Source organism: Meriones unguiculatus, chromosome 7, assembly GCF_030254825.1.
Source record: "Meriones unguiculatus strain TT.TT164.6M chromosome 7, Bangor_MerUng_6.1, whole genome shotgun sequence".
Classification (NCBI taxonomy): domain Eukaryota; kingdom Metazoa; phylum Chordata; class Mammalia; order Rodentia; family Muridae; genus Meriones; species Meriones unguiculatus.
In genome coordinates this window covers 48,510,379-48,521,700 of record NC_083355.1, presented here as the reverse complement: position 1 = coordinate 48,521,700, position 11,322 = coordinate 48,510,379, and the positions used below count along the sequence as shown (strand labels likewise).

General features: G+C 39.5%; 1 protein-coding gene across 1 annotated transcript; it reads left to right on the top strand.

Annotated features, from left to right (window-relative positions):
• Positions 1–9,454: 9,454 nt before the first annotated feature.
• Positions 9,455–10,367, top strand: LOC132655330 (olfactory receptor 4C6-like). Its single transcript, XM_060388322.1, is given in 2 exon segments — positions 9,455–10,192; positions 10,194–10,367. Coding segments are annotated over 2 exon segments (912 nt in total).
• The last annotated feature ends 955 nt before the right edge of the window (positions 10,368–11,322 follow it).

Genomic DNA, 11,322 nt, shown 5'->3' with positions numbered 1-11,322 from the left:
CAGGCTGTTGCTGTGGGAAACTTTAGGAGTCTGGTACATGGGATCTGCTTTCTGGCCTTGGCAGATACGAGTTTATCTAAAGTCCCGGGACTGCCCTTGGCGGTCCATGGGAGAGGGGTGTTCTGTTCCTGAGAACCAGATAGCAAGTTTCATGCAAGCCTGGGAGCCGGATAGTAATTTTTGTATAACCTTGAGTTAATTCTCAGACACCTTGCCATATGACACAGTTACTGACACTGTGAGGAGATTCTTGTGATTCTTTTCTATTTAAGTGTACGCTTTGCCTTCATTAAATGAGACTTGATCAGGAATCTGTCTTGTCTCCATTCTTCACGTATCTTATCCCACATTATTCTAGCCGCTCTCTTAGGGTCTTGTTCCAGTGACCTGCAGGACAGGTCATGGAATCAGCATAGGTAATTATTAACACAGAAATACATAATTAAAATGTAACATATTTAGTATTTTGTTCATCCACAAAGAAAAACATTACATTGTTTAAAGGAAAATGCATGAAGTCTAGATTATTATGTTTAGCTTATTAAATCAGTCAAAGCTAAACATGCTTTCTCTCATGGGGGAATCTAGACTTTATGTAGCATCATAAGACCAATTTATGAGAAAATGAAAGTAAACACAAACCTATTTAAAGAACTGGATGGAATTAAGAGCAGTGGGGAGAAAGAAAGAACAAGGGATTTGGAAGTAGAATATGTTCAAAGTATAGCATATGCTTATATAAAACCATGTTTTTGTTTGTTTGTCTGTTTGTATTTTGTGAGACATAGCTTTTCTGTGTAATAGTCCTGGCTGTCCTGCAAATTTCTTTGTAGACACGGCTGACCTCAAACTCACAGAGATACAGCTGCCTCTGCCTCCCTGGTGCTGGGATTAAAGCTATATACCACGATGCCCAGCTCAAACTGTGTTTCTTAAACCCAGTACTATGAACAATAAATATCCTCCAAGACATAAAGGAATTGATAAGCAATCTTTTGATCTTCAATCTAAGTACAACATAGCAAATGACCAAATATAAATATAATAGATAAGATATCTCTTAAAAACTGGCATGATAATATCTGAAAAAAAATCATAGTTATTTTGTATTTAACACATAAATACAAATAATATCTAAACATAAGCAGTAGCAATATGTGATATTTCAGAGGCAGGATTATTAAAAAAACAAAACATCTAAAAATTATCCTCAGTTGTGGGGATGATAGTAATAGAGTCTGGAACACTGATCTTACCCATGCCTAGATAGAAAGATAAGAAAGAACCCTGCCCCTTCAGGCCACTTTCTAGTTCAATATTCTAGTGAGTCGCTATTCTAATGCTTAGTAATCAAGGAAGACCACTGTAAATGTAGGTTATTGGTACTTCCCAGTATTGACGCTAGAAAAATAACTACTACTACAAATATTTCTAAATTTGAAACATTTTAGAACAGTTACTTTTGTGGAGATAGAAATAATTTAGTGACCAATTTTCTTGAGTAAGGAACATTTTAAAACTTTGTAAGTTTTGACACTATTTCAGTAGTTGTCAGAAATTATAAGAGATTATCAGAATAAGTGAAAGAAAATGCTAATGCGTGGTTCTTGATACATTACCAAGATAAGCAGTGTTCTCTTTACCTTGTTTTCCTTTATTCTCTTTTTCTTTTTTGAGGTGGGGAGAGAAGGATTTATTTCACGTTACAGGATATAGACAGAAGGAAGATAACACAGGAATACAAAGCAGGACCATTAAGCAGAAATCATGGAATCATTCTAATAAAAGGATATGGCAGAACCTCCAAGGTTAAGTAGAATATATCAGAGCCTAGTCGAGGGTGGGGCAAGATGGCAGCACCGGGAGGACTCTCATTCTGAGAGAGTCCTGCAGCAGCACAGCAGAATCGGCACAGTGACCAGCAAGCAGAACTCTCAGAAATAAAATGCAGTGATTGTGTCTCCCAGGTGAGAGGATACCACACAGTGGGGGATTCAATCAGCTTTAACTCACCCGGCTAACCCGTGGAAGAAATCCCAGTCTGCCAGGCACTTGGTCACCAGCCCAGAGCTACACGCCAGCGTGATATGGTTACTGTCCCAGACTGAACTGTGGGCCCACAGCATCACAGACTGGATTTTCCAGTCGAGAGATAACCCCACGGAGCAGGAAACGATTAGGACCGACCATAGGTCACCCAGACATCCCCTGGAAAAGACTCGGGTTCCGAGGGCACCCAGGAGCCAGCCCGGAGCCAGAGCCGATGACCCAGGCACCTGCACAGAGCTCGGCCTGCACACCAGATTCGCCGCCTCAGAAAGAACTGTGGGCCCAGAGCCCCAAGGTGCCAGAGACTGAGTTTCACTGTCAAGTGCAAACCCACAGGGAGGGAAACGGCTGGTCTGATCTTAGAGCACTCAGCTGATACCACACCCTGAAAAGGTCTCGGGAAAATTACCCAGTTTAGGCAGAGGCCCAGGCTCCCAAAGACCAGAAAGGCAGAGCCACAGGGGGGCGTCTGTGCCTGTGGGTTCTACTCGCCACCTCGAACAGAACTTTGGTCCCAAAAGCAAGGACTGGGTGTCAGTGGCAGGGTGAAACCCCACAGCAGGGGGGATCATAAGGTATAAAATAAAAGAAAAAGAGGAAAATACAATCAGACAGGTGAAGGAAGTAAACAAAACAAATCAAGACCTAAAGATAGAACTGGAAAAATTAAAGAAAACACAAATGGAAGAAATAATGGAGAGGAAGAATTTAGGGAAGAAAACAAGAACTACAGAGGTAAGCATAACCAACAGACTACAAGAGATGGAAGAAAGAATCTCAGGTGTAGAAGATACAATAGAAGAAATCGATGTATCTGTCAAAGAATATGTTAAATCCAAAAATTTCCTGACACACACCGTCCAAGAAATCCAAGACAATATGAAAAGACAAAACCTAAGAATAATAGGTATAGAGGAAAAAGAAGACTCCCTTCTAGAAGGCCCAGAAAATATTCTCAACAAAATCATTGAAGAAAATTTCCCCAAGTTAAAGGAGAAGCCAATAAGAATGCATGAGACCTACAGCACACCCAACAAATTTGGCCAGAAAAGAAAATCCTCCCACCACATAATAATCAAAACAGTAAGTATACAGAACAAAGAAAAAATATTAAAAGCTGCAAGGGAAAAAGGCCAAGTTATATATAATGGCAAACCCATTAGAATCACAACTGACTTTTTAACAGAGACTATGAATGCTAGAAGGGCCTGGACGGATATGCAGACCCTAAGAGAACACAGATGTCAGCCCAGGCTACTATACTCTGCAAAACTCTCAGTCCTCATAGACAGAGAAAACAAGATATTCAATGACAAAAACAAATTTCAACAATACCTACAAACAAATCCAGCATTACAGAAGACATTGGAAGGGAAAATACAACCCAAGAAAATTAGCTTCTGTCAAGAAAACACAGGAAAAGACTAACCTTATTACAGTAAAACAAAAAGCAACCAAGGACACAACCTTATGACCACAGCCAACATCAAAATCAAAGGATCTAACAGCCACTGGTTATTAATCTCTCTCAAGATCAATGGACTCAACTCCCCACTAAAGAGACACAGATTAACAGAATGGTTACATAAACAAAACCCAGCAATCTGTTGCATACAAGAAACACACCTAAGGCACAAAGATAGACGTTACCTGAAGGTAAAAGTTTGGAAGACGACTTTCCAAGCAAATGGACCCAAGAAACAAACAGGAGTAGCCATTCTAATATCTGATAAAATAGACTTTCAACCAAAATTAATCAAAAGAGATGGGGAAGGACACTTCATACTCATCAAGCGAAAATTCCAATAGGAAGACATCACAATCCTCAACATCTATGCCCCAAATACAAGAGCACCCACATTTGTTAAAGAAACATTGATAAAATTTAAACCACATATAGATCCCCACACATTGATAGTGGGAGACTTCAACACCCCACTCTCAACAAAGGACAGATCAACAAAACAGAAATTAAACAAAGAAAAAATATCTCTGACAGAGGTCATGAATCAAATGGACCTCAGAGACATTCACAGAACCTTACACCCAAACACAAAAGAATTTACCTTCTTCTCAGCACCTCATGGAACCTTCTCCAAAATAGACCATATAGTTGTTCACAAAGCAAGCCTCAACAGATACAAGAAGATTGAAATAATCCCTTGTATCTTGTCTGATCACCATGGAATAAAGTTGGACTTCAACAACAACAGAAATAGCAAAAAGCCTACACACACATGAAAACTGAACAACTTGTTACTAAATGACAGCTGAGTCATGGAAGAAATAAAGAAAGAAATTAAAGTCTTCCTAGAACTCAATGAAAATGAAGACACAATATACCCAAACATGTGGGACACAATGAAAGCAGTGATAAGAGGAAAGTTCACAGCACTAAGTGCCTTCAAGAAGAAATTCAAGACAGCTCATTCAAGCAACTTAATGGCCCACTTAAAAACCTTAGAAAAAGAAGAAGCAGACATACCAAAAAGGAGTAGAAGGCTGGAAATAATCAAACTCAGGGCTGAAATCAATCAATTAGAAACAAATAAAACAATTCAAAGAATCAATGAAACCAAGAAATTTCTCAATTTTTTGAGAAATTTCTCAAATTTTTACTTTCAGAATATCAGCAAGATCGACAAACCCTTAGGCAAGCTGACTAAAAGGTAGAGAGACACCATCCAAATCAACAAAATCATAAATGAAAAGGAGGACATGACTACAGACACTGAGAAAATCCCAACAATAATTAGGACTTACTTCAAAAGTCTATATGCCACAAAATTTAAAAATCTAAATGAAATGGACAATTTTCTTGATCGATTTGACTTACCAAAGCTGAATCAGGACCAGGTAAATCAATTAAATAGTCCTATATCCCCCAAAGAAATAGAAGGGGTCATCAAAAATCTCCCATCCAATAAAAGCCCAGGACCAGATGGCTTCAGCGCAGAATTCAATCAGACCTTCAAAGAAGAGCTAACTCCAATTCTCTTCAAACTATTCCACAAAATAGAAACAGAAGGAACATTACCAAACTCATTCTATGAAGACACAGTCACCTTGGTACCTAAACCTCACAAAGACTCAACAAAGAAAGAGAATTTCAGGCCAATCTCCCTTATGAACATTGATGTAAAAATACTTAACAAAATGCTGGCAAACGAATACAAGAACACATCAAAGATATCATCCACTATGACCAAGTAGGCTTCATCCCAGGTATGCAGGGGTGGTTCAATATAGGGAAATCCATCAATGTGATCCACCAAATTAACAAACTGAAAGAAAAAAAACACATGATAATCTCCCTAGATGCTGAAAGAGCATTTGACAAAATCCAACATCCATTCATGTTTAAAGTATTAGAGAGATCAGGGATACAAGGCACATACCTAAACATAGTAAAGGCGATATACAGCAAGCCTATAGCCAACATCAAACTGAACAGAGAGAAACTGAAACCAATCCCACTGAAATCAGGAACAAGACAAGGCTACCCACTCTCTCCATATCTCTTCAACATAGTGCTGGAAGTCCTTGCTAGAGCAATAAGACAGTTGAAGGAGATCAAGGGGATACAAATTGGAAAGGAAGAAGTCAAATTATCACTATTTGCAGATGATATGATAGTATACGTGAGTGACCCCAAAAACTCTACCAGAGAACTCCTACAGCTGATAAACACCTTCAGCAAAGTGGCCAGATACAAAATTAACTCAAAAAAAAAAAAAATCAGTAACCCTCCTGTATACAAAAGACAAAAGGGCTGAGAAAGAAATTAGAGAAACAGCACCCTTCACAATAGCCACAAATGACATAAAGTACCTTGGTGTAACCCTAACCAAGCAAGTCAAAGACTTGTATGAAAAAAATTTCAAGTCTCTGAAGAAAGAATTAGAAGAAGATAGGAGAAGATGGAAAGATCTCCCATGCTCATGGCTTGGCAGGATTAATATAGTAAAAATGGCCATCTTACCAAAAGCAATCTACAGATTTAATGCAATTCCCATCAAATTGCCAACACAATTCTTTACAGACATGGAAAGAAAAATTCTCAACTTCATATGGAATAACAAGAAACCCGGAATTGCTAAAACAATCCTCTACAATAAAAGATCTTCTGGAGGTATCTCCATCCCTGATCTCAAGCTGTACTATAGAGGAACAGTTATAAAAACTGCATGGTTCTGGCATAGAAACAGAATGGTGGATCAAGCAAATCGAATAGAAGAACCAGAAACAAACCCACACACTTATGGCCACCTGATTTTTGACAAAGATGCCAAAACCATACAATGGAAAAAAGATAGCATCTTCAACAAATGGTGCTGGTCCAACTGGATGTCTACATGTAGAAAAATGAAAATAGATCCATACTTATCACCCTGCACAAAACTGAAGTCCAAGTGGATCAAAGACCTCAACATCAAACCAGACACATTAAATCGGCTAGAAAAAAAAAGTTTGGAATACCCTAGAACTCATTGGTACAGGAGAGAACTTCCTGAACAGATCACCAACAGCACAGGCTTTAAGAGCAACAATCAATAAATGGGACCTCATGAAAATGAAAAGCTTCTGTAAAGCAAAGTACACCATCATCAAAACAAAGCTACTGCCTACAGATTGGGAAAAAATCATCACCAACCCTTTATCTTACAGAGGACTCATATCCAGTATATATAAAGAACTAAAGAAGCTGAAAAGCAGCAAACCAAGTAATCCACTTAAAAAATGGGGAACAGAGCTAAACAGAGAACTCTCTGTAGAGGAATATCTAATGGCAGAGAAGCACTTAAAGAAATGCTCAACCTCATTAGCCATTAGGGAAATGCAAATCAAAACAACCCTGAGATTTCACCTTATACCCATCAGAATGGCCAAGATCAAAACCTCAAGTGACAACACATGCTGGTGGGAATGTAAGCTTGTACAACCACTCTGGAAATCAATCTGGCGCTTTCTCAGACAACTAGGAATAGCACTTCCTCAAGATCCAGCCATACCACTCCTAGGCATATATCCAAAAGAGGCTCAAGTACACAAAAAGGACATTTGCTCAACCATGTTTGTAGCAGCCTTATTTGTAATAGCCAGAAGCTGGAAACAGCCCAGATGCCCCTCAACTGAAGAATGGATGCAGAAATTGTGGTACATCTATACAATGGAGTATTACTCAGCAATGAAAAATAAGGAAATCATGAAATTTGCAGGTAAATGATGGGACCTGGAAAGGATCATCCTGAGTGAGTTGTCCCAGAAGCAAAAAGACACACACGGTATATACTCACTCATAAAAACATACAACATAGAATAAACACACTAAAATCTGTACATCTAAACAAACTAAGCAAAAGAGAGGACCCTAACTAAAATGTCCAATCCCCATCCTGAAAGGCAAAGAGGACGGACATCAGAAGAAAAAGAAACCAGGAAACAACCTTGGAACCTGCCACAGAGGGCCTTTGAAAGCCTCTGCCATGCAGACTGTCAAAGCAGATGCTGAGCCTGATGGCCAACTGACAGGCAGAGTGAATGGAATTTTATGTAAGAAGTGGGAAATAGTAAGAGCTCGAGAGGACAGGAACTCCACAAGGAGAGCAACAGAACAAGAAAATTTGAACACAGGGAACTTCCCAGAGACTCATACTCCAACCATGGACTATTCATGGAGATAACCTAGAACCCTGACAATGCAGCCACTTCTGATGAGAACTGATAGACTAAGATCAGAAAGAAGGAGAGAAGGATCTCCCCTATCAGTGGACTTGGGGAGGGGCATGCATGCAGAAAGGGGGGAGGGTGGGACCAGGAGGGGATGAGGGAGGGGCTTATGGGTGGATGCAAACTGAATAAAGTGTAATTAATAAAAGTTAAATAAAAAATTAAAAAAAAGAATTCTGTGTCATCTCTTGCCACATCTATTTATTTATTTATTTATTTATTTATTTATTTATTACAATTAGTTTTGTGTCCCAGCTGTAGCCCCCTCCCTCATCTCCTCCCAGTCTCACCCATCCTCTTCCTTCTCTCCTTCTCCCCTTCCCTAGTTCCTTGATAGCGGAGGACCTCATCCCCTTTTTTTTGACCCTAGTCTATTAGGTCTCATAAGGACTGGCTGCATCATCTTCCTCTGTGGCCTGGTAAGGCTACATCCGCTAGGGAGAGGTGATCAAAGATCCAACCACTAAATTCATATCATAGACAGCCTCTGTACCCCTTACTAGGGAATGCTCTTGGAAACTGAGCAGCCTATGGGCTTGCTCTAAACAGGGTGTCTTGTCCATGCATGGTCGTTGTTTAGGGTATTGGTCTCTGCAGGACCCCCTTGTCCTAGGATTTTTGGCTCTATTGGTCTCCTTGCAGAGTTTCTGTCCCCTCAAGGACATTATATCTCCCTCTTCTTCCATAAGGTTTCCACCACTCTGCCCATAGTTTGGCTATGAGTCTCAGTATCTCCTTCAATACCCTGGTGAGTGGGGTCTTTCAGAGGTCCCCTGCAGAAAGTTCCTGTCCTGTCCCTTGTCTTGCCAACTTTTTAATCCTCATTTTCTAACATCTAAAATACAAATAAACAAACAAACAAACAAAAAACAAACAACAACTTTGTGAGAAATTCAATTGATGAGACAGAGTAGAGACCCACCAATTACTGGAAATAATGCAATGATATTAGTAGTCCAGTTTTATAAGGTAAATGTTTGGATGATAAGAATGTTGTCTTTGATGAGTGGAGAGTCCTCAGTGTTTGTTTTTTCTCAAAGCTCTTCAACTAAAACACTGTAAATGTTTAATAATACATGAGTAGATGCGGACTTACACATTTTCCAAGTGCATGTAGCATGTTAAGTGAAGCTTAACGTTCTATCTTCAGGTGTTCAGAAAGCAGACCCTTTGACATGTTCAGAGGTCTTATAGGTATAGTGTTTTTTATGTGAAAAATAAATGATACAGGAACCAAGAGGTATTAAAGTTAGAATGACAAAAGATCAAACCAATAGTATGCTAAACTAGTTATAAAACATCTGTTTGCTGATATACTCCAATGGTCAAGGTTTTCTCATAATTAAATTATGTAATAGTCCTAAGAATATGTGTTTACTTAATAATGAAGAATTTCCAAAGCATACAAGAATCAAGTACTAGGACATAAAGAAATAGTTAATAAAAGAAAAAAAACTGCTGTGAATTTGATATGACTGAAATTATCATCAAACTTTCACTGTTAGCTGTTGGCTTTTGTATAAATAGATGGAGAAAATATGTGTCAAGAAGGTATGAGCAAAGAAAAAAATGTACTCAACAACATGTGATGACTCATTAAAAGTAATATTTCTTTTGCAGATTCTCCAGTTCAGAGTTTTATATGTTCTGTCACTCACAAAAATGGTGAATCAAAATGAATCAAAACAATGTGATCAGTTTATTCTTTGGGGGGGTTACAAGAAATCCAGAGTTGAAGCAAATATTATTTGCTTTGTTTCTAATTATGTACATAGCCACAGTGTTTTGAAATCTCCTCATTATGGTAACTATAACCAGAAGCCCAAGTCTGAGGTCACCCATGTACTTCTTCCTTTTATCTTTGTCACTCATGGATGTTGCTTACTCTTCTGTCATTGCTCCAAAGTTGATTATGGACTCCCTTTCTGAGAAAACGATTGTCTCATTTGAAGGTTGCATGACACAGCTATTTGCAGAGCATTTCTTCGGTGGTGTGGGCATCATCCTTTTCATCGTGATGGCCTTTGATCGCCATGTGGCCATCTGTAAGCCCCTGCACTACATGACCATCATGAGTCCTAAGGTGTGCTGCTTGATGGTAGGGGGGGCTTGCATGGGGGGATCCATGCATGCTACCATTCAGCTTCTCTTTATGTTTCAAATACCATTCTGTGGTCCAAATATCATTGACCACTTTATGTGTGACTTGTTTCCGTTGCTGAAACTGGCCTGCATGGATACACATATCTTGGATCTCTTAGTCATTCTCAACAGTGGGGTAATGTGTGTGTCCATTTTCCTTATTCTCATTGCTTCCTACATGGTCATCCTCTGCTCCATCAAGTCTTATAGCTCTGAAGGGAGACGCAAAGCCCTCTCTACATGTAGTTCATATTTCACAGTGGTTGTGTTGTTTTTTTGTGCCATGTATTTTCTTATATATGAGGCCTGTGGTGACATTTCCAATAGATAAAGCAATGGCTGTGTCCTTTACTGTTGTAGAACCAATGTTAAATCCCTTGATCTACACCTTGAGAAATGCAGAGGTAAAAAATGCTGTAAAGAACTTGTGCATGAAACGGGACTAGGAGTGCTACAAACTGTTAAAGCACTGAAAAATATTTTAAAAAAAACAAAAACAAAAACAAAAAAAAAAAAACAAAAACAGGAGACCAACAAAACTAAGATAGCCGAGGGGTTCCTTCAGTGCAGAGACTGATGACCGATGGAGGACCATGCATGGAGAGGACCTAGATCTCCTGCTCAGATGGGACCTTTTGGCATGTCAGTCTCCATGTGATCTCTGAGAAAGGGGAGCAGGAGCTGCCTCTATCGTGAACTCAGTTGACTGCTCTCAGATCACTCACCCTGATAATGCAGCCGTGTTAGGCCACAGAAGAAGAGGACCAAAGCAGTCTTAACAAGCTATGGGAAGATGGCAATAATGGAGAATTCGCCCTTTCAATGGACTAGGGGGAGGGGATTAGGAAAAGAGGGATGGATCGTGGGACTGGGGGAGTTGAAGGAGGGGTATTCAGTCAGGATATATAATGAATAAATTGTAAAGAAAAAATATTGAAAAGAAAAACAACAAAAAACAAAACAACAACAACAAAGATCTGCTCTCCCCACTAATTTCAAAACTCCAGGGAAAAGGGATCCAGGAGACTTCTTTCATTTTAAAAGACAGAGACTGTCTCTGACATGAACTCAGAGGTCTGCTCTCTTTGATCACTTCCCCCTGAGTGGAGAGCAGCCTTACCAGGCCACAGAAGACAATGCAGCCAGTCCTGATGAGACCTGATAGGCTAGGGTCAGAGGGAAGGAGAGGAGGACCTCCCCTAGCAGTGGACTGGGGGAGGGGCATGGGAGGAGATGAGGGAGGGAGAGTGGGATTGGAAGGGGACTAGGGAGGGGGCTACAGCACAGATACAAAGTGAATAAACTGTAATTAATGAAACAATATTTTTTTAAAAAAAAACAGACATAAAGATGACTCTTGGCTACTGTCTAGGTTCCAATACACTTCACCAAGGTATTTTT